At 39.5% G+C, this 24,474-nt stretch overlaps 1 protein-coding gene across 1 annotated transcript in view; it reads left to right on the top strand.

Moving 5' to 3' along the window:
• Window positions 1-24,474, top strand: part of FBN1 (fibrillin 1) — a 236,831-nt gene that overhangs the window by 154,132 nt on the left and 58,225 nt on the right. The window contains exons 24-38 of the mRNA XM_015142182.3: window positions 83-208; window positions 2,313-2,540; window positions 3,931-4,056; window positions 4,183-4,311; window positions 5,009-5,134; window positions 5,246-5,371; window positions 6,946-7,068; window positions 8,487-8,612; window positions 10,659-10,784; window positions 17,545-17,667; window positions 17,818-17,940; window positions 19,550-19,675; window positions 21,542-21,664; window positions 23,413-23,535; window positions 23,845-24,009. Of these exons, the coding sequence (XP_014997668.1) occupies window positions 83-208; window positions 2,313-2,540; window positions 3,931-4,056; window positions 4,183-4,311; window positions 5,009-5,134; window positions 5,246-5,371; window positions 6,946-7,068; window positions 8,487-8,612; window positions 10,659-10,784; window positions 17,545-17,667; window positions 17,818-17,940; window positions 19,550-19,675; window positions 21,542-21,664; window positions 23,413-23,535; window positions 23,845-24,009 (2,019 nt within the window). The remainder of the gene's footprint in view (window positions 1-82; window positions 209-2,312; window positions 2,541-3,930; window positions 4,057-4,182; window positions 4,312-5,008; window positions 5,135-5,245; window positions 5,372-6,945; window positions 7,069-8,486; window positions 8,613-10,658; window positions 10,785-17,544; window positions 17,668-17,817; window positions 17,941-19,549; window positions 19,676-21,541; window positions 21,665-23,412; window positions 23,536-23,844; window positions 24,010-24,474) is intronic.

Below are 24,474 nucleotides of genomic sequence, written 5' to 3'. Positions count from 1 at the left end.
GAATAATTATGACTCCATGAGTAGAATAAGGTAGAATGATATTATAAAGATATATTAACTTTATGCTTTTTTTTCTTTTTAGATATAGATGAATGTGAAGTGTTCCCAGGAGTGTGCAAAAATGGCCTGTGTGTTAACACTAGGGGGTCATTCAAGTGTCAGTGTCCCAGTGGAATGACTTTGGATGCCACAGGAAGGATCTGTCTTGGTAAATACTGAGCTCATTATTTTTCTAATAATAATGTACTAAAGATTATTAAAAATGCAGTTAACAAGATATAGCTGAGCACTTAGCTTCAGGTACAGACACACACTCCGAAATTCAGCATGTCCGCTAGGGTCCATGGCCGCTCCCTTGACAGTCTTTCAAATAGTGAGGAGCAACTGTAGTTTTTGTTGATATGCAGCTATTCCTTAAATCACTGGCATCACAGTTACTTTTCCAGAACTCTTAAATCGGCCCCATATGCCATGAACTATCAAATACAAGCTGAGTGGTGGAGAAAAGAACAATATTTGCACGTATTTGGAAACTGTAGCCCATGTCTTCTAAGCATATCCTGACATTGGCCAAAAGGACAGGTCCTTGCAGAAATACCTGTGGATATCAGGAGTGAAGATGCCACTCCCCTGAAAAATGAACCTGAGAAAGCCCAGGGCAGGTATCACTGCTAGTCATAGTGGGATACTCTATGCACACTGTTAGAGCCCAAGTGGGTTCCTCAAGCCAAATTGTCTCACCCCAACCCTGAGAATCCTTAATCCTTAGAACTGTATGTCCTAAGTCCCTACGGGCTCGTGATAGCAGCAAGTTTGAGATCCCACAGTCATGCATCTAAGGTCTGGCAGACTTATTCTGATGTTACTACTATGGCCTCTGCCTCTGCCTAGAGTATATCCCTTGGATCACTGGTCCCTGAGTCCATGACTCTGGAAATGATGCTTACCTGTATTTCACATCTGAAACCACATTACTCTGAAGCGCACGCTCAGTGAAGACTACTGTAGGTAGTTTAAAAGGTGGTATACAGTGAAGGATTTTGATCACTTACCAATTAGAATGAACAAACCTTTAAATATTGAACTTTATAGTTTATAGTATAAATAAATAATATGGAATGGAAGCGGGATTTCAAAGCCAAAAGTATTTTTGTAATTAAGGATGTCAGTTAATGGTATTCTGAGTCTTAGTTTCTTTGTTTAGGAGGAATCGGTATTTAATGAGAATCTTCTTCTAGGTTCTTCATTAGAAAGATGCTTCAGTGTTTAATTTTGGATTCATTTTAAAATAATTTATCTTAATATGGGCAGCCTGAATATAAAGCTGCCCAGAACACTTCAAAAACTTTCTAACGTTAGAGGAAACCCAGGGAGTTAGGTAAATTGTTAATGGCCCCATCGTGAAGGAGAAAGAGAAGGAGAATACATCTCACGTTTCAGTTACACTTCATTACTTTCAGATGTATAATCTCATTTGGGCTTCACAGAACCTTAAGAGAGATGAGTGCAACATCCTATAACAGATGTGGAAATTCAGGTTTAGGATAATTTATTGAGGACAATCCACTGGGTTACAGAACAGGACCGAAATCCAGCTCTTCTGACCTCTGCTTGGCTAGGCTTTCTATTCTTCTTCATAACCCATGAATTTGGGTTTGGGGCTAGAGGAATCCCACATGTATCTTGAAGAATGTGCCCATAAGCACGTGTTGAGGTGAAAGAAATATTTGAGAAGAAAAGTCAATGGCTTTTCTTTGCATTTTTCTCTTCAATCTCAAGTAAGACGGTCCTCTTTGCAGAGTTCACCATTCCACCTTTCCAAAAATGAAGTGGGTCTGAGGAAAAGGTGATTGCACTAGGGCAAACATTCTCCAACAATAAAGAGTACAGCTGGCCTTTAGCTGTGGAGGATATGCCAAGGCATCATGGCGTGCATGCATCGGTGATAGGAATTTCTATACAGGAGAAAACATCTCCTGAAAGAGCCTTGTGGGATCTCTCAGAATACCATTCCTTATGTAGAATTATCAGAAAACACCTAACGTTGAAAGGGAACTTTTCAGAAATAGGAAGTACAAACATGGGCTGACAAAGAGAGTCTTTATTAGGTGAGGATACCTACCCCAGAGCCTGGGGTTTTTTTGTTTTGTTTTGTTTTGGTTTGGTTTTTTTTTGAGGAATAAAATTAATTCCAGTCAATAAGTATACAGCAAATTATTACGTGTGCAGTACTTTGCCTAACAGAGTGTTGGCAATTTGGGGCAGTGGAAGCCGTGTAGCTCTATTTAACCTCCCTTGGTTCCCTCTGACAGATATCCGCCTGGAAACCTGCTTCCTGAGGTATGAGGACGAGGAGTGCACCCTGCCTATTGCTGGCCGCCACCGCATGGATGCCTGCTGCTGCTCCGTTGGGGCAGCCTGGGGTACTGAGGAATGCGAGGAGTGTCCCATGAGAAATACTCCTGAGTACGAGGAGCTGTGTCCCAGAGGACCCGGATTTGCCACAAAAGAAATTACAAATGGAAAGCCTTTCTTCAAAGGTACAGTGTTATGTTTTCCATGGCCAATTGCCTTCCTCTTTAGACCAACAGGATGCATTTTCATGATCTCAGCACTCTACTTGATCATCCCAGCATGCACTTTTTGCTTTCTGAATTATATAATTATCTTTGTTTAGAAAAGTATGAACTTTTTTTTTTAACTGTTTGGTCCAGGAAGTCCTGGGGGTTAAAATTGTTCTGTATGGAGAGGTAGTTTCTACATGGCCCTCTTAAATGTCGGTTATGTAAATTCAAAGGAACTTTTAATTTGCTTCCAAAGGCTGTGGTAATTCATTGCTGAAGAAGGACCTGGTGTTCTGGAGATTTAATCTCCCAGTTCTGTCTCACATGTAGAAATGAACTTGCATATTTCTTAAGTGTTTGGTCTTGTTTTGGAAAAAGGCCCCTGTGTTAGGAAACTCAGGTCACATGTTACATGTATGCAGAGTCTTCTAGTCTACAAGAAACTCTTTAAATTATGTTAATGAGATCTTGAGCTGGACACGGTGGTTCATGCCTATAATCCCAGCACTTTGGGAGGCCAAGGTGGGCAGATTACTTGAGTCCAGGAGTTCAAGACCAGTCTGGGCAACATGGTGAAACCCCACGTCTACAAAAAAAAAAAAAAAAAAAAAAAAAAAAAAAAAAAAAAGCTAGGCATGGTGGTGCACACCTGTAATCCTTGCTACTCAGGTGGCTGAGGCACAAGAATTGCTTGAATCCAGGAGGTAGAGGTTGCAGTGAACCAAGTACACCACTACACTCCAGCATGGATGACAGAGCAGATCCTGTCTGAAAAAAAGAAAGAAAGAAAGAGAGAAAGAGAGAGAAAGAGAAAAGAAAGAAAGAAAGAAGACTTAAGATAACATTGAGAAAATATTTCTAAATTGTTCAAATTATTGGCAAATAATTTAAATTATAAATTATATCTTTGAAATTTTTTTTGGCATATCCAAAAAAGCACCAAACAGTATTAAGTGAATATGTCATTCTGCTACACAGTCAATTGATAGCTGTAGGATAATATATTCTAATAATGTTCTATGTGCTTTAAATATAGATACTAGTGGTTTAGAACATATTATCTATTCATTCAGCAAGTAGTGGTTAAATATTCACTATGTATCAGGCAGTGTGCTGGGCCCTAGAAGTCTGAATAGACACATTCTTTGCTGCTTTAACAAGGCTTTATAAAATGTAGAAATTTAAAAGGCTAGAAATGTTTACAAAGTCATGTATCTCATGGATCATCACACATTCTTTGAAATGTGTATTGCCAAGACCTTAAATCAAGAACTTCCAACCTTCAGGATTTAAAATGGTGGGCACTGAGACCTCCTGACTGGTTGCTCATCAACTTATTTTGCCCCACGTGTTCTTATTCTTGAAGATATCAATGAGTGCAAGATGATTCCCAGCCTCTGCACCCACGGCAAGTGCAGAAACACCATCGGCAGCTTTAAGTGCAGGTGTGACAGCGGCTTTGCTCTGGATTCCGAAGAAAGGAACTGCACAGGTCAGTGAATGAGCCTCAAGGGTCAGGAGGGGGGACGTCCTTTAAAACTCTTTATCTTTAACATATTGCCGCAAGAGGTAAGGCTGTCCTGAGACTCATGTGCTGCCACGTGCTGTTTTCGTGCAGACATTGACGAATGCCGCATATCTCCTGACCTCTGTGGCAGAGGCCAGTGTGTGAACACCCCTGGTGACTTCGAATGCAAGTGTGACGAAGGCTATGAAAGTGGATTCATGATGATGAAGAACTGCATGGGTAAGTTTGGAATCATTTGATCAACACAGAAAGAGAAGGATTCCATGAAGCTTTGATGGCTCGTAGCCTATGTCCCAGGTTCTTCCTGCTGCCCCAATGCACTGGGCTCCAGACCAGTGAGTCAGGAATCAGTCTGCAACAGAGGGAGACTGAGGTAGAAAGAATGAGGGAATTCATGCTGTGGGTTTGTGGGTGATGGTGGAGACCAGTTGTGGGTCCTTGAGAAGTGAGTTTAACACCTTTTAACACCTAGAATGGATACCCAGGGGGAAGAGAGGACAATTGAAACAGAAGCTGTAGTAGAGGTCCCTTTACAGGATGTCTGTCCAACACTTCTAGAATAGGCAATTGATAAGCTCGTTGCTTTAGGTCTGGTTTCCTAGAAACAAAGTTTGAAATGGAGATTCTTGCAAACGTGTTATTTCTTTCTGTGAGCAAGTTCTCTCAGAAGGTGCTTGTCAGGAAGTGAGGAAAGCAGGGTAGTGCAGGAGGAGAAAATAAACCAAGAGTTTGGCTGCATTTTGGCTTTAGTCTGATCCTGCAGGAAGCTCTGGTGTATGAATAGCACCAGAGAGTTGTCCCACCTTGAGACAAGGAGGTCAAGATGGACACCCAGCAACAGGCGGGGGAGGGGGTGCTCTGGTCTGGTAGAGGAGATGAGGCCTCCACCTTTCACGTGGTCATTTCCATTTCGCAGATATCGATGAGTGTCAGAGAGATCCTCTCCTGTGCCGAGGTGGCGTTTGCCATAACACAGAGGGAAGTTACCGCTGTGAATGCCCGCCTGGCCATCAGCTGTCCCCCAACATCTCCGCATGTATCGGTAAGGAGGGAGACTTTCACACCATTGACTTGAGGTCAGTTGTTTGAACGACATCGCTGCCGGAGTCGGAAGCTTATGTTTGGGTGTTTGTTCTTCTTATTTTCCCAATAGACATCAATGAGTGTGAGCTGAGTGCGCACCTGTGCCCCAATGGCCGCTGCGTGAACCTCATAGGGAAGTATCAGTGTACCTGCAACCCTGGCTACCATTCAACTCCCGATAGGCTATTTTGTGTTGGTAAGTTCTATATTTTATTTTATTTTATTTCATCTCTTCCTAAAACACTCAGTGTACTCTGAGTTTTGTTTTCATCACTACTTTTACTTATCTTTCTTGTTTCCCTGCAATATTCTTTTTATAGTGGCTCACGATCTTTGGATCTCATCTCCATTGTCTGTTTAAAGAGCCAGTTAAATGAAGGACATGGGATGTTTTAGCTCTAATAAGCATAATTTGACCCATGCCGTTTGGATGGGGAACAGTAGTAGCATGTGCTTTGTCTACGCACACGCATACCAATGCACATTAACAAATGGTAACTGACCACCTGAAATAAACTAAACACGGTGAGTGCTGTGGAAAAGACAAAAAAGCTGAGGTGAAATCTCTGCCCTTAGGCGGTTTAGATCGGCTAAAAGATTTCAAAAAATAGCTATTGGAAAGAAGATCATGGAATGTTCATATCTTACACTGCAGTTGAGGCTATGCCTGGCACTCCTTAAAGATGGGTTTTTGTGGGACAAGAATTTTGCTTTGTGGTCAGCCCTCTGTAGGTTTAGTCGTGCTGTGAAGAGTGGCACAGACAGTCCTGTGGCTTTATTGTGCCCCGAGTCAAAGTGAAACTTTGTAGAAACTGCCAGTTTTTGCCTGGTTTGGGGTGTACACCATGTGGAACTGCCAAGTCTCACATGGTTTCCACCCAAAACCATAAATCAGCCCAAATTTTTCTGAAACATGGCCCAGGACAACTCAGAACTTCAACTCAGGTTATTGAAAAAGATTGGAACCTCAGCCAATCAAACTGAATTTCAAGTTTATAAGTGAATCTGTGGCTAAGAGAATTTCATCCACGTGCCTATTATCATAACTGAGATGTGTTCTCCTAGCACCCAATACTTCTCCTGCGTTGCAAATGGCACATCATGCATGGTGCAATTAATTGTTCATCTGTCTCCTGGCCGCAGTGTAATCATTTTGAAGGCATGGATTGTGTCTGTCCCATTCATTATTAGATTCTCATCTCTAAGGCATGGATTGTGTCTGTCCCATTCATTATTAGATTCTCATCTCTAGCACATAGTAGGTATGTCATTAATGTTTGTTGAAGGAATCAAACAGTGACTGCCAGTTGCCCTAAAAAGTGCTTTTCCCCCTTTTTTTGACCTATGCCTGGAAACTTTAAAAATGTGCCATGCCCATAAACACAGAGGGAGGTGTGTTAACCCATTTTTGTGATACTAGAACAGAATACCTGAAACTGGGTAATTTATAATGAACAGAAATTATTAGTTCACAGTTCTGGAAGGTGGGAAATCCAATATCAAGATGCCAGGATTCTGCATGGTCCTTCTTCCTACATTATCCCATGGCAGAGAGCATGAAGGTGAAAGAGAGCAAGAGGGGGCTGAACTTGCTCTTTTATTACAGCACCGATCCCACCATGAGGGTAGAGCCCTCATAGGATGATTGCCTCTTTTAAAGGTCCTGCCTCTTCAATAGTGTTACAATGGCAATTAAATTTCAACGTGAGTATTGGAGGGGACAGACATCCAAACCATACCAGAAGGTGATTTTATTTTCATTTCTCTTAGACATTGATGAATGCAGCATAATGAATGGTGGTTGTGAAACCTTCTGCACAAACTCTGAAGGCAGCTATGAATGTAGCTGTCAGCCGGGATTTGCACTAATGCCTGACCAGAGATCATGCACCGGTGAGTAGGTTCTAGCCTCATGTTGAATCTGTCAGTAGGTTCCTAAGTAAAGTAGTTTAGGGCCTAGGCTTTGGAGTCAAGCAGGCTTGAGTTCAAACCCTTGTTTGTCATATATTTTAACTGTAACCTTGATCAAGATACCTAGTATTAGAATCCTCATCTGTAAAATGGAGTTCAAATTGCCTGCATAAAATAGTATTTACAGAGCTTACCATAGTACCTGGCACATAATAAGTGGAATATAAAATACATTTTCCTTCATTGACCAGACTTTTGATGTTTTGGCCTAATTCAGTGCAACTCCAGGTTTATTCCTTGAACCATCAGCAACAGCATCACCTGAGAACTTGTTAAAAAATGTAAAATCTCAGGCCCCATTCCAGATCTACGGCATCACAAACTACTGGGGTAGATCTCAGTAATTTGTGTTTTCACAAGCTCTCCAAATGATTTGGATGCATGCTAAAGTTTGAGAACCAGTGGTCTAATTTATACTTCCTTTTGTATCACCCTGGCTGCGAGAGCTGTGAGCCAGGTAGAGGTGAGAAACAAAGTGGGTAATAACATAGGCTTTGATTTTCGCTTGGCTTAAGAAGAGAATTTGGATTTAGGAGCCAAAATTATTTTACTGACCTAGAAAAATGTCCCTTAAAAGTCTAGATATAAATTTGGCTATAAAAATTGTTGAAAATAAGGCCAGGCACGGTGGCTCACATCTGTAATCCCAGTACTTTGGGAGGCTGACGCAGGCAGATCACCTGAGGTTGGGAGTTCAAGACCAGCCTGACCAACATGGTGAAACCCCATTTCTACTAAAAATGCAAAACTAGTTGGATGTGGTGGCACATGCCTGTAATCCCAGCCACTCGGGAGGCTGAGGCAGGAGAATCACTTGAACCCGGGAGGCGGAGGTTGCAGTGAGCCAAGATCATGCCATTGCACTCCAGCCTGGTGACAGAGTGAGACTCCATCTCAAAAAAAAAAAAAAATTGTTGAAAGTAAATATTATTACTAAGAGCATCTAAGTAGGTATGGTTATTTCAAGTGTTTCTTACCTTAAAATATTGCTAAAACACTTGATAGACTTCAGGCATTTATAATTTGACAATAAGGAAAATAAGATTTATAATGATTTTTGAATGGTAAATTAAATGAGATAAAGATTTTAAATAAAAGCCTTTTAAGCAGGTGTGGACCTTGCCCTTGAACAGTATATTATAAATATTGAAAATTATTTTTTCCTTTTTTTACCAAGGATAACCCAATGGACTATTTTATGCAAAGCTTCATTTGGATTTGAGTGTTAATAGTCTTATGCTAGTAGGCTAAGTTTATTTGGCTTGGGTCAGTTAATGTTTTCTCCATGAATAATGGAACCAATATCAACAACCTGTGGTTGTTGGTTTCATTCTTTGCAGACATCGATGAGTGTGAAGATAATCCCAATATCTGTGATGGTGGTCAGTGCACAAATATCCCTGGAGAGTACAGGTGCTTGTGTTATGATGGATTCATGGCATCTGAAGACATGAAGACTTGTGTCGGTAAGCAAAGAAAACAGAATGTTTCATATTGTCTTGTTAGTTATAAGCACTGTTAAATTACATAAAGTTCGTTTGGGTTATTGATAGAAAGATTCCATAGGAAAAGTAAGGCTATTTAGGAGCACAATACTCATATTTTAACCAGCATTCCAAAGAGAGCTTTCTTGTGACTATTAAATGGTACTCTTGTCAGCTATGTTGTGTGGACTGACTGACCATTTGTCAGCTCCAGATGCACATTTCTTTTATGCCTCTCCGTTACTTTTGTCCACTTAACCCTCATTCTGTTGTGACTAGAGTGTAGGCTTTTTAAAAGCTTGACTAAAGGCAAACAAAATTGACCTCTGACAAGAATGCAGTAAACTTTAGAACTGATCTATTTGTTTTGTGTAGTTTCTATTGTTCTGCCTTCAAGTTTGATAAACTTTTTTTCTATGATATCTAATCTGACTTTCCTCACGTACAGTGTATTTTTCATCTCAGATGTTGTAGTTTTCACCTCTAAAAGTTCGACTTGGGTATTTTTTCATATCTTCTGGGTCTCTGCATAATAAGTTCAATAATTCCTCTAGCTGTTTGAACACACAGAATGCAGTTATAATAACTTTTAGTGTATTTGTCTCCTAATTCTATCATCTGCATTAGTTCTGGGTCATTTGAATAAATTGAATTTCTTCCTTATTTTAGGTCATATTTTCCTGCTTCCTTGAGTGACTGGTAATTTTTGATTGGATGCCAGATATTGTAAATTTTGTCTTGCTGAGTGCTAGATATTTTTGTATTCCTAGAAATATTTTTTGAACTTTGTTCTGAGGTATAAATTACTTGGAAACACATAGATCCCTTTCAAAGTCTTGCTTTTAAGCTTTTAAGCTATGTTGGTCTAGGGGGTAATTTTGCTCTGTTAGTGAAGTAAGACCCTTCTGGATATTCTACCCGATTCCCTGTGAATTATGAGGTTTTCCAGCCTGACTAGTGGGAACAGGCACAATTCCAGACCCCCTGTGAACTTTGAGGATTCTTCCCTCTCATTTTCTTGGGTAGTGCTTTCCCCAGCCTTGAGTAATTTGTTTCTTTACATGAATGTGCTCTGGTCACTACTCATCTGAATGCTTGAGGAAGACTCTTGGCAGGTCTCTGGCATTGCTTTCTTCTGTGTAGCTCTCTCTCCTGTCCTTTACTCTGCCCTGTGAACCCTAACTACCTCAGCCTTCCAGATACCCAGATTCATCTCCTCAACTCAGGGACACTGCCTGGTTCCATCTGGTACCCCCTCCTTATGCCATGGAGTTAAAACTCCCCTCTTCAGTAATCTGGGGCAATTGTAGAATTCACCTCGTTTGTTTTCTTTCTCTCAGGGATCACTGTCCTTTGTGGCCTAATGTCCGATGTCTAGAAAACCATTTTTAAAAGTATCTGTTGTCCACTTTTTGGTTGTTTCATTTGAGAATGCAATTTTAATCCCTGTTATTCTATCTTGGCCAGAAGCAAGATTCTAGTATTGATTATATTTAAATTTTTATCACATTTATCTTCTGAAAGCCTTTGCTGAAAATTTTGGAAGTCCTAGAAATTAAAATGAATGTCATAAAAAATAAATAATTTTTAATTTGGAAAAGAAGTGAAATCCTTAACTGCTTACACTAAGGCAACCAGTTCATCTATCCTTTCTTTCGAAATATGAAAACTAAATTATTAGCATCATGCAGACTGAATTAAACTTTTCATCCTGCAACAAAGTATGCTGTTCTAAAAAGTTTTCTAGACTGTCACATAAACGAGCTCTAAACTCAGCACAGAGTCCATCCGTTTGTTTGATTACCTGGCCGGCTGCTTATGGGCCAGATGAAAACCAGTGTGAATGATGAGCTTACAATGTAAAGAATGAAGCGCAAATGTAAATTGGCCTCTAAAATTTAACAGTGTTTTTCTGAGTGAGAGCATTTTACCTTTTCTAATTTATTTGTCATAGTTATTTTATCTCGGGGGGAAAGTACGCAATGATATCAAATAGCTACATGTATTAATAATATCTATGTTTTACAGATGTCAATGAGTGTGACCTGAATCCAAATATCTGCCTAAGTGGAACCTGTGAAAACACGAAAGGCTCATTTATCTGCCACTGTGATATGGGCTATTCTGGCAAAAAAGGAAAAACTGGCTGTACAGGTGTGTTTGTTCAAGTAGAACAATAAAATATTAAGTAGTTAAGAGATTGGTGTCGTAATTATAGATTGATACATGTTTTAAAACTCATACATTTTAACTACATTAAAAAGCATTTTGCATAACATTTTTCATTAATTTAGCTACCACTTCTTTGAAACTTGTCATCGTTTATTTTGGATCCAAGTTGAAGGTTTTTTCTTGACCTGTTGGGGGAAAAAAGGTGTATTGAATAAATTAACACTGTAAATAACACATTTTTTATGAAGTTAAAAATCACATTTCATATGAAATTACTGAACATGCTAATTACCAAATATTCATGGTCCTTTACCGAAGCAAGCCTTTTCCAATAACCTCCTTTGCCAACACTTCATTTACATTACGGTTTATAACTGGAATTGCTCTTTAAAGGAACACATCCTACAATTCATGTATTTCATCAATTCTCACCAGGAGCACTTTTGATGTATTAAGTTGTGTTAGTCCCAATGAATCTTCGTTCGTGGGGCTTAGCAAATCTTACAAAGTGATAATGGAACCATTTGCAGTGTTGTTTGTCTATTACCAATAGCACATGAGAAAATGTTTTCACAATATTTGTAGGAGACTATCCCATTAAATGCCAAATGGAAGAAGTTACTCTGTGGTAATGACATTGTGTTCAGTTTATAAGTGTTTAGTTGGTATTTTCAAATATAAGGCAATGACATTAAGTCCATGGAATGATATGATAAAGTTTTACTCTAGTTACTTATATTAATTTAACAGATTATGGCATATAACATAATTTAAAACATAGTGGAAACCATGGTGAGCTTGAATTAGGTAACTGAATAATTTCTTTATAAATAACAGTCTTTAATTCCAAAAACCAGTTTGGCAAGCTCTTATGACTTAAAACAAACATTAAAATATTTGCAGATTGGCCGTGTGGCAAATGTGCAGCTCCTCCTCTTAATTATGTCAACATATTTCAAGAAAACACCAAAATATATTTATTATTGTTTCAAACTGGCCAATAATGCTATTTCACATTTATTGATATGTAGGATAAGGGCAATAATATTATTGTTGGTTCAGAAATAACAGATGCTAGCCAAATTATGAGAAGAAGCATGAAGCTGGAATGTTTTCATTTTCACTATGCTACTCCTTACATTAAGCCTGGCTAGGGGTCCATTCTGATAAATGGCACAGTGTTTAAACTCTCGACTCCCCATGTGGCTTCTCGGTACAAATGGTGCTTAGCTTTGTGTGTCTATGGTTCAAGCTTTATTTTTAGCTTCCATTATAAATATAGGACTTGGTCAGGGATGATGGTCTGGCAGTAGTGAAAAGAAATGTAAGATAGTTCTGTATTATGTTTTAACTAATAAGAGGATAATACCATTGTTTGGCTAAGCTGAGCATATTGAAATTCAACCCAGAGGCAGTGATGCTTAAGAAAGGAGAAGTTGTATGTGTGCCACATTTTCTTAATCCAGTCTCACTGATGGACATTTGGGTTGGTTCCAAGTCTTTGCTATTGTGAATAGTGCTTTAATAAACATATGTGTGCATGTGTCTTTATAGCAGCATGATTTATAATCCTTTGGGTATATACCCAGTAATGGGATGGCTGGGTCAAATGGTAGCACACCAACATGGCACATGTATACATATGTAACAAACCTGCATATTGTGCACATGTACCCTAGAACTTAAAGTGTAATAATAAAAATAAATAAATAATAAAATAAAATAAAATAAAAAAGAAAGGAGAAGTTAATCTCATGGAACAGCCTTCATTCCCTATAAGAAAGAGGTCTCTAGAATTCAGTGCTCCAGATTCTAACTAACTGGGTCATGTGTAGTGGCTGATTATTTTAGGCCTTACCCTGAAGAAAGCTTAAATTTTCATGTTATTTAATATAGTTTTAGGTACATTAGATATAATGTATACAATGCTGTTGGCTCAGTGCTGGTCAATAAATAAAAGCTATTGTCAAATTAAATGAAACGTAGACACAGTGTCTAGAGGCCATTTTAATGAAAGCCATTGCTTCTAGTCTTTATCTATTGTCCATTATTTTGTTTCATTTGAGAATGTAACAGTCTAGCAAAAATTTTATGCTACTGTTTACCGATTCATGCTTGAAATCAGTTTAAAGAAGGAAAATCTTCCTCTTTATATAGAAAGGCTTGTGTTTCGTAGTTGAATTTGCACAGATACTAAGACCATGATGACAGAGCTGTGCACTACAGTCGCATGAAGTGACACCAGCTTTACATTAAGAGCAGCAGCCTGGCCAGGCGCGGTGGCTCAAGCCTGTAATCCCAGCACTTTGGGAGGCCGAGATGGGCGGATCACGAGGTCAGGAGATGGAGACCATCCTGGCTAACACGGTGAAACCCTGTCTCTACTAAAAATACAAAAAACTAGCCGGGCGAGGTGGCGGGCGTCTGTAGTCCCAGCTACTCGGGAGGCTGAGGCAGGAGAATGGCATAAACCCGGGAGGCGGAGCTTGCAGTGAGCTGAGATCCGGCCACTGCACTCCAGCCTGGGCGACAGAGCGAGACTCCGTCTCAAAAAAAAAAAAAAAAAAAAAAAGAACAGCAGCCTTTGAGTCAATCACATGAACATAGATTTGAAGTCAAAGAAACACTTGAGCTCTTCCTCCAGTTTTAAAAATTACAGACTAAAATGATTTTTCAGTTTGATAAAATCCAGCTAGCACGTGGGAAGACTTGAGTTGTATGCCTCTTTGATACCAGAGTAACGTGGCATGTGATAGTCTCATCTGAAGGAAAGTAGTACCCTGAATTGTGTTCTTAGTAAATCTCATTCATGCTCTTGAACAAATCACCAGGGTGCTCTGCAGTTACTCAAATGTTCTCCTTGGGTGAGTAACAGCCCTGACCTGTGGAAGGACATCACATTTGATTGGAAATGGCTTAACCAAACAGTAAGTTTGGTACACTTGAAAACATGTTTTTAAAAATCTGGGGCAAAATGTTTTTTGAATCCCATGTCACTAAGGCTCTTTTAGCTGCTTTTAGTTTAAAATTAGTGTCATTCACAACTTAGAACACCATCAGGTTACCTTGGTGATGGCTTTGTTTATAATGCTCCAGGCAACTAATGTAAGTAGAGATATGTGTCTTGCCTAATTGGATAAACAAGCAGACAAAAGGAATATGTCTACTTATTTATCTATGTATTTGTTTAGATTATTGTTTAATGAAAAGAATTATGAAAACATGTATGCTATTTCATAAGGAGCAATTTTGTTTCATGAGAACTAAGCCGAAGTCCTCTGGGCTCCATTACAGTTTTGTCTGAATATTTCAGCTCCCTGTCATTACTGAGTGTTTCCATTTTAACAAATAAACATGTTTTTTCCCCCAATCACTTTAGCAATGTTCAGAATCCACCCACTGACTTACATTCCCAGCCCACACAGATGCTAAGGGTTTCTTTTTACTCCTTAAGCTTTGTTCAGACCGTGGGTATTGCCAAGGGGGAAAGTTCCATTTAATGGAGAGAGAACACATTTGCTTGAAACGTAGAACACAGCTTTTCTATCCTTGGCTTAAGTGGGCTGGATTACAATTTTTCTGTGACCCAATGTAAGGCGTCTGCTGCCTGTTCTACATAATTAAGGCCCTGCTAGGTGTCATCTTTGATGGGTGGTCCTGGCTTTCACAAGCTAATTTTAAGACCCTGCCTCCCATCACGTGCTTACTTAGTTCATGAATAAAGTAAGCATACCATTAAGTGGAATTAAATCAGACTTGTTTTCAGTTAAAATAGCAGGATTTCTGGGTAATTCTCTATTGGAAACTAGCCGGTTCCTTTCACAAAAGAAATGTCTCTGGTGGGTCTTGGTCCATAGGAGAGAATCATATATTTCAGCCACCAACAGTCAGTGAGAATTTGTGTTCATTTCCTTCCAGTTTCTTATCACTGCTAATTTTCCTTCACTGGTTGTCAGCCTTTGAAAATTCCATGGGTGTTCAGTTAATAGTGTTGGCTCAAATTTGGATCCAAATTAAGAAATCCAAGTAGCCTTCACGTTTGGCCTCTCCATTCATGGTAACGCCCTCTTCCTCAATGCCTAATCAAGGAGTTTCTGCAGTGCACAGCTCTGCCAGGTTAGAATCCAGGAGACGGATGCCCAGATGGCGGGGAAGGCAGGTGTTTGTGTGGGTGATACAGCCTCTCCCTGTGTGACTGTAAGAGGAGGCCACAGCAGCCCCGAGCACAAGCCCGTACTTGGATATCAGACTTGCATGGGACATACGCAGAGCCTGTGAGCAGGATCTGCTCACACCGCAGGATCTGCTCACCCTTACCCTTCAAGACAGCCATGCAAGAGGACCTTTGAGTCTTTGTGACAAAGGTTTGGTGAGGTTGAGAAGGTTGTGGTGTCACCTTTAAATTTGAATTTCTTTGCTTTTCTTGGCTTATGCTATTCTTAATTTTCTGTTTGCAGTGAACTTGTGCAGGAAAGAGAACATTTTTACAGAAAGAGAGATTTTTGGCAAACATATACTGTGTTTCCTTCACATTATTGAAGAGTGTTTCAATACAGCATTTTTGTTTGCTTGTTTTCCTTATGGCTCACTTTCCCCTTCTGTTTGCTTTTATGATGAATTACAGTCCAAGTCTGCCATAGAAACAATTAATGAATAATGGTTGGTGCATACATGCACACACACCCACATGCAAAAACTTTTTATTTGGAGATGCTTTTATACTTTATGACCGCTTGAAGTCTCTCCAATTGTTACATACTGGGAGTGTAAAGCATTGAGATAATAACTTATACAAATATTCACAAAATGGAGAATTGAATATTGGCATCTGAGTTACTCTCTCCTATTACCCGAAAGCCCATGATACACAGCCTCTTGTAAATATAGTTTCTTTTCACCTTGAAAACATTGCCATAAAACTGAAAACACTTTCTTAAATTATAAATTTCTGTTAGCATATTATTGATGATTTTTAAAAGAGACTGTCCTTTAAAAAGAAATGAACATTTTCTTAATTGCAAGATTAAACATGGAAGGTAAAAAGCCATATGAAAATAATAATCATAAAATAAGAGTACCTTTGGTCATTAGAAAATTGGAAAGAAAAAGATTACAGAATTACTAGATTAATAGGTTGTGGTCATCTCTGAAAATTATGCTTAGTAGAAGATATTAGTGAGTATTTCTATAAGTCACTTAATATTCACCAATATTTTGGGAACTCCATAAAGCAAGGCTTAGAATAAAATCCTGATATGACTAAAGAAATGAGCTCTGCCAGGCGCAATGGCTCACACTTGTAATCCCTGCACTTTGGGAGGCCAAGGTGGGCGGATCACCTGAGGTTAGGAGTTCAAGACCAGCCTGACCAACATGGTGAAAACCCATCTCTACTAAAAATAAAAAAATAAAAAAAATAGCCGGCGTGGTGGCAGGCGCCTGTAATTCCAGCTACTAGGGAGGCTGAGCCAGGAGAATTGCTTAAACCCAGGAGCTGGAGGTTGCAGTGAACCAAGATCATACCATTGCACTACAGCCTGGGCGACAAGAGCAAAACTCCATAAAAGGAAATGAAAGGAAAGGAGAGGGGAGGGGAGAGGAGGGGAGGGGAAGGGAGGGGAGGGGGCATGTTTGCAAACACTTTCAAATCATTTAATTGGGCTTCATAAGTAAACAAAACGGCAAACATGAATTACTTACCCAGTTTCTTTTTCACGCCACTATTCAAGTGTTCACTGGAAATTCTTGCAGTGTTTTGTATGGCAAAGTTGTTCTTCTTGACCTAAGATTGGTGTTAGATATTGATTTCCATATAGAGTACCATATTTATGAGTTTTTGTTCTTAGTTAATGACAAAGTTGATTATGAGGGTAACCCATTATAGAATAGGCTCATCTCAGGAAATTTTCACTTAATACTTTATATTCTTTTCTGTAACATATTTCTATTAGAGAGTCTATCTTGGCTAAAGTTGACAATGAAATTTTGGAGAATAGAGCATTTTGGAAAATTTGGAGTCTTTTAGTAATGTGACCCTAATCTGGTACTCCTTATATTCTGACAAAATCCCCATTGGATTAACTTGAGTTTTACATGAAATATACAAGAAAACTAGGCTCTCCGATGTGCTAGGACTCTAAAGCTAGGGAAAAGATGGCTTATATACTGCCTTAAGGAACATTTTCTGCAAATGCTTAAATTAGCAATACCTAAAGTAAAGCTTTTATAGAAATAAAGCATAATTAAATAACTTTTAAATTTAAGAATAAAATATATTTTATATATAGAATATAATGCAAAAATTTTCTAACATGGCAACAGGTTTGTATTTTTTGTCTATACAAGATATGAAAATAATGTGCATCATTACTCCATAGTTCACTTACTAAAAATATTAGCAATAGAAAATATATGGCAAGGAGTATTAAAATCATAGAAAATTAAGCAACTCATTTTTTATGGTCTTCAGCTGTAAAAGGTCACTTTGCAGTGACTGGAAACTCACATTAAAATATGGAAAATAATTAGAGTTAATAGTAGCTAGTACAATCATATTGTTATATCTTTATAATTTGAAATTTAAAGCTGTTTAATATATGTAGAGTTTATATATGGATGCAAAACCAATCTATACTATACCATGGGAAGTTTGAAGGCAAGTCAACTTTTGAATATTACTTATTTTAAAAACCAAAAGACATTTGTGCTGAGCCTTTTTCTAAATCGCTGCTCATTTTTCCAGACATCAATGAATGTGAAATTGGAGCACACAACTGTGGCAGACATGCTGTGTGTACCAACACAGCAGGAAGCTTCAAATGCAGCTGCAGTCCTGGGTGGATTGGAGATGGCATTAAGTGCACTGGTGAGTAGGAAAGTAACAGAGATTGCTTATCAAGGACTGCATAGATTATACCTATGAAAATATTAATTCTGTAAAGTTATTTTAATTTGTGTATCATTGGTTTTAAATGCCACACTTTCTGTTAATAACGATATAACCCTTTTCCATAAGATCTGGACGAATGTTCCAATGGAACCCATATGTGCAGCCAGCATGCAGACTGCAAGAATACCATGGGATCTTACCGCTGTCTGTGCAAGGAAGGATACACAGGCGATGGCTTCACTTGTACAGGTGTGTTCACGCTAGAAACAAACGTGTCGACACTAGTCAGAGAAGCAAGGCATTCCACATTTCACAGGCTAGCAATTCTTTTTTGAAGACTAGGCCACTTAATAGAAAAGATTCATCATTTGACACTAGAGCTCTGTGGGGGAAAAAAAAAAAATTGGAACCAGGTCAATTAGTTAGGGAGACCTCAAAAGCTTCTCGATAGATACATAGATGGATGGATGGATGGATAGATAGATAGATAGATAGATAGATAGATAGATAGATAGGTAGATAGATGTTTAGGTGCCATTATCACATCATTTACAGTGATCTGTGCTCTAACACAAAATGATACCAAAAAAGTCATACCATTCTCCACCTCGAGTCAGCTAGGCCTTATAATATTTACAGTTGGCATATATATCATTATATAGCTGTATATAATGATGTCCTTAATTTAAACAAATCATACTTCTTTTTATATGCCTGGCCTTTATGTTTTTTGCCTATTTCTCATCAACGACTTCCTTTCTGTAACAACACAGAAAGGAAGGAAGGAAGCTATATAAGGAGAAGGGGTTAGATGTTCTAGATTAGAAGAACAGTATATATTTTTCTCCAACAGGCCATCATCATCATCATCATCATCAACATTCCATATTGGTATAAGTAAAAATTTCAAACCTGCTATGGAATTCATTCACTTCTGGTTTTGCAATAATATATGAATGAAATTTTCTTTTTGGCTCTAATTAATAGTCATAGAATTAACATAAACTGCTATACGCATTTAAACATACATGATTAGACTTGTCATTACATAAATTATACGTATACTTACATGTGCATGTATTTACAGACAGCACTTTTTATATCAGAGCTCTGGAGTTAAATAAAATAGTAAGATCCATTGGCCATTAGGTCGCGTAGCTGTTCCTATAATTTAAAGCATTAATTTATCCTGAGCACTTTGTTCATAAAAAGTCATTTAAGCACAATAGAGGCTAAGGCCCATTAAGTGATTTACCTGGAATTTTTTTTTTTTTAATTCACTGAAAGTTTTATCTCAGAGGAAATCATTTTTGCCTAACTTATTGATGTTTTGTCATCAAAAACCTCCCATCATTTTGAGAACCTATTCAAATTCCATGTATTAGACATGCGTGGTTTATGTGTTTGATATTTAAATGCCTGTGATTATCAAGAAAACTAGGTAGAGATTAAGCAGATGAAATTTTTCTTCTCCCCTATGGTTGCCATTCTTTTGCACTTTTGGTGCCCACCTAAGCTAAGCCTGAAACTTGAGAAATAGACACAAACATGATGTGTCATTTCCCATCATGGGTGTGCCCTCCATGCGGATGACCCTTCTTGAACAGGCCTTGGTTTGCATGATTCCTTCGGCTTATTCATTTTACCTCATTCAGGGTAAATCATTATTCAGGATTCTGAATCAGCCCCATGTAAATTGCATATTCAAGATTAGCCTTCCAAAGAGAAAAATAAATGACTTTAAATGTGTCACATTGAAGTTATGCCAAAACATTGCCACACTGGAAAGTTGTTAGACCTGAGGAATTCGAAAGCCCCTAACCGAGGAAGAGTAACGTGTGTTTCTTTCCGGCTGTAGACCTTGATGAGTGCTCTGAGAATCTGAATCTCTGTGGCAACGGCCAGTGCCTCAATGCCCCGGGAGGATACCGCTGTGAATGCGACATGGGCTTCGTGCCCAGTGCTGACGGGAAAGCCTGTGAAGGTAACTGATGGGGAAGCCGCTGGGAGCCTTGTCGGGCTTGATGAGATTAGGTTATTTAAACATTCCTGATGCTTCTTTTTTTTTTTTTTTTTTTTTTTTTTTTTAACTGAGGTGTGTTTTAGCTTCATGTCTAAGCTGGTCAGTTCAGTTTGTAGAGGGGTTAGGTTTCCAGCTGACCATTTCTCTTGGTGCATAGAAAACCTCAGCTGACTGGCCACAAGCTGTACATCCAGCCTTGGCCGCATGGTCTGCAAGGGTATACCCATTGGTCAGTGAGGGTAACCAGGTGTGGTTAACTCAGTGCAACCCATTTATCCCTGCCGAGGGAGATGCAACCCATTTATCCCTACCGAGGGAGATGCAACCCATTTATCCCTACTAAGGGGGACACAACCCATTTATCCCTACTGAGGGGGAAAAGAGCTCAAAGTGCAAGTTCCCTGATAATGTCCTGTTTATGGGATTATCACTAAATATGGAAACACAGGTTTTAATCTCCACTGTATTTGGTTTCTAGAAATAAAAGCAGAGCAAATAATCTTGTCCATACATAGAATGGTATGTCTCACATTTGCTCTAAATATCTAACATATATGAACATGGGACAGGTTTGCAAATCTGTTCAATAGGGGACGCTTGGGATACTGCCATATGGCCTGGTATCTCTCAGCTTTAGGCTCTGTCATTCTGATAAGTGTTAGTCAGACAGGAAGAGTCCTGGGAACCTGTTAGCTAAGGCTGGATCCCATTAGGAAACACAAGATTCTTCAGTTTACCCACGTTTGTCAAATTTAAGCACATTCTCCTTCATTGAGAAGAAGATTTCAGTAGAAATAAACAAATGATAACGATTGTCAGTAGGAGTTTAAACAAGACCTGATGAATGTATTAGTTAATAGTTGTTCCTTGTTAACAAGACGTGAACTCAAAATCAGTCATTAGCTATGACGTGCATACTCATTCCCTCATGTATTTTTATGTAAATACTTTTCTTTGTTATGGAACCATTGGGTGTTCTTTATACAGTTTATATTAAATATGTGGAGTTTGATATAAAACTCCTTGGAGTCAAGAAACCAGATTATGCTCTTGATCATGTGCCTAATGCCTTGTTTACTTTTGTTACTCCAAATATCCAAGGAAAACAGGTACTGTGCCACCTCTGGTAACATGAATAGTCACAGTGAAAGTTGTGCTTCTCTTATTGCTATAAGGGAAGGTTTTGTTTGTTTGTTTGTTCTTAATATAAATCATGGCTGGCGGAGTGGTCATGGCTATTTAAAGCTAGTCTCAAGCCTGAAAATGTGACTGTGTGTCAACTGCACACGCAGAATGTTAACAGGAGGCAGAGACAGAGGCCTGGAAGAAGCGTGTGCGGTGTTTCAATCTTCATCAACAAAGGCAAACACAAGCCATAGGACTAGGGACACTGGAGATTATGCAACTAATTGTGACAGTTCCCCAAAAGACATTGTGGCTTGTGAAATTTTAATTCACAACAAAAACAATGACTAGATAGATAGATTAAAAAAAACACCCACACAAATCTAGTGTAAGGTGGCTTGCTTGGCTCTTACTTTACGGAACTGATGTGGACCTACGGGGAAAACTACAAATGAGATACGTATCTGTAAAATACTCAGCCTGCTGCTTGGCATGTAATAGGGACTGAGGAAAAGTAACCTCTCACCTATGAGACTTCCCTGTGTATGACAAATCATCTAAAAGTCTATAGGAGAAGTGCCCAGATTTGTGTTAGGTAGTCTGCATTTTCTTAATATTTACATTAGTTGCCTAATGATATTTGGCAGGTGTTTTTAGAAAAATATAAATTAACTGCTTTGCTTTTTTTCTCCCTCCCCCAAGATATTGATGAGTGCTCCCTTCCAAACATCTGTGTCTTTGGAACTTGCCACAACCTCCCAGGCCTGTTCCGCTGTGAGTGTGAGATAGGCTACGAACTGGACAGAAGCGGCGGGAACTGCACAGGTAAGACCTCTGCTCGCATCAAAATCGGCTCCCTGGTGTCCCGGGGGACCCAGCTAGTGGAGCCTCCCTGGGGCTACACAAGGGCCATCACAGAGGACAAGAAAATCTAGGGGGAAGTAGTAAGAATCACAGATACATTTTCTCACACCTGACTGAGAGGTGATTGGAGGTGGAACTGGAACTGATTGGAGGTGAGGATCCGGAGGGAAGAGTCGAAGACAATTGAAGGAGCAGAGTTTGTAGCCTTGAAATTGAGTTTGTGGCTACAAAGGAATGTTCTAGGGGTGCTCCAGCTGTGTAGCTTCCCAGCCATTTCCTTTTCTACTTGGGTACATTGTCGGAGAGTTTCCTTTTGGAGGCCATGCCCTAGGATCACGGGTTTTCTCCTTGTACTTTGTCGTTGCAATACCCACCCCACTCCTTCCTCCCCCTGCCCTGCGCGTGCTCACCAGAGTACCTGGTACACAGAGCTCAGCCACCTATCTCTAGTGTATAAATCATTTTCTTGTTGAGCCAGGGACTCTCAGGGAACATTATAAAAAGCTTTGAAAAACTGGAGGCACCAGCAGACTGCCACTCGGTTCTCTTTGGCATTAAGAATTTGAAAGCCATGTGCATTTCCCCTTCCTAATTCACCCCTCTGTTCGAGGATACTGAAGAAACAACTTACGTTCTGTATGAGTTCAAATTTCAGGAAAAAATCTGGTCTTTTCAACCACCTAAACAAACCATGACTCAGGGGCTCTCCATATCATGACCACCACCACCACCCTGCAAATGCTCTGGATGGAGTATTCTTCTCCAGCCACACATTCCTCCCTTGGTTTTCCTTAAAACTATGATGAGACCAGGCTGGGTCTCTTGCATGCCTCAGGAAGTCCCCTCTCCGTGGCCTGTCCCCTCTCCTGTGTGCCCCAGATCACTATCAACATCGTTCTGTCTAATCTCATTTATGTTACTCTGGCCCTGTCCATCCAAATTCACATGCAATTTGAACAAAAAAATCTTCTGCAGCGTAACCCACAGGAGGGTTGCCAGATCCAAGGGGAGGACCAAGGCAAAGGTGTCGTCCTTCTTCTCCAGTCCCTCCTCACAGAAGCCGTTCGTGTATTCTTGAGTATTTCACGAGTGTTCAAAACAGACAAAAGGAATCGTACAGAGTGGAATTTGCCAAAACCCATGTCCTAAATATCTGGAATTCTGTACATATTTTTGGAATAGAAACTGAAAGGGAAATACTCAACTCAGCGTGGATGATGGGAGAGAGACTCCTTGCCGACCTCAGGGAACACGCTAAGCCTCACGTGTGTGTCAGGGGAAGCAGCGAGAGTTGCCCTTCTGAGGGGTTCCTGGGACATCTTGCTCTAATTTGATGAAATAACAAGCCACATATACTCAATATATTTTCTTAAAAACGGCGTCTGAATTTTTGTTCAACCCAGATCACAGCAGTGTTTTGCCTTCAGTTACCTTGACTGGAATATTTTTCCTAGTTCCAAAGTTATATTTTATCCTGATGACAAAGTTGAATGGTAAATGTGTTCCGGGGGAGGACAACCAAAGACTATACCATATTTCCTTCCTGAGGGGTTCTATTTCTGAAGTGGAAGACTGCATTTCTAGATGCAGTTGTAACTAGTAGCTTTAAAATTCTTGTTTGGAGCTGTAGATTGGGCCCTGTTCTTTTATGGCGCTATCTGCCTACACTGGCTCAGGTGCTAACTCCACTGCTCGCTGTTCGGTTTTAGATGTTAATGAATGCCTGGATCCAACCACGTGCATCAGTGGAAACTGTGTCAACACTCCAGGCAGCTATACCTGTGACTGCCCACCTGATTTCGAACTGAACCCAACTCGAGTTGGCTGTGTTGGTAAGACCTTAAAAACTTTTCAGAGAAGCAAGCATACTGTGTATTATTTTGAAAACAGCACCAAACTTTCCATTCTCAAAGTTTGCAAAATGAATGATACAGAAATTTAAACGTTTCCTATCTCTGCTTTGTGTTCAGATATCTTTTCCATAGGGAAGATTCTCGGTAGTGTATAATGTTCATGGGCACTTTTTAATTTCTCAGTAAAAGTAAATTATGGTGTTTGGACAGTTCCTGAAATGGGTTTGAATTTTCAACCCCAGTAGAAAGATTCTGCCTGATGCTTTTGTGTTTGTGTACGGTAAATAGACACCCGCTCTGGAAATTGCTATTTGGATATTCGACCTCGAGGAGACAATGGAGATACAGCCTGCAGCAATGAAATTGGAGTTGGTGTTTCTAAAGCTTCCTGCTGCTGTTCTCTGGGGAAAGCCTGGGGTACTCCTTGTGAGATGTGCCCTGCTGTGAACACATGTAAGTGGACGGCCTCCTATTTATTATTATTTCAACCCCAGCCAGTTCTCCTTTCTAGATCAGAAGGTAAACCTTTTCTACTCTTAGATCAGAGAAGAAAGATAAGTCCTCTCAGCCCTGTAGAGGGGACCTTGTTCCCAGTTAGAGAGTCAGAAAATATTCCTGGTTGGCTCCCACCAAAAGATCAGGTAGGGCAGGTAACATCTCACTTCTGTGTAAGTGAAAAGCAGATAGCATTACTTTAAAGATTTTCCAGATTCGGTTACTTACACCATGTTGCTTATTACCTTCCAGGGACACATTGATTATCTCTCCTCCTCTTATCTGTTGACTAGTTTTGAAAGCTCTAGGCCAGACTCAGTGTTCCTGGGTTTGAAGAGAAGCAATTAGAAGCAACTACAAAATGGAAAATTATTCCTTTCTTATGGTGTGGCTTGAAAGAAAGCTTTAGCATGTGACTGTAAG

This window comes from Macaca mulatta, chromosome 7 (genome assembly GCF_049350105.2).
Source record: "Macaca mulatta isolate MMU2019108-1 chromosome 7, T2T-MMU8v2.0, whole genome shotgun sequence".
NCBI lineage: Eukaryota > Metazoa > Chordata > Mammalia > Primates > Cercopithecidae > Macaca > Macaca mulatta.
The sequence above is the reverse complement of the archived record's forward strand: the minus strand, read 5'-3'. Positions and strand labels throughout refer to the sequence as shown.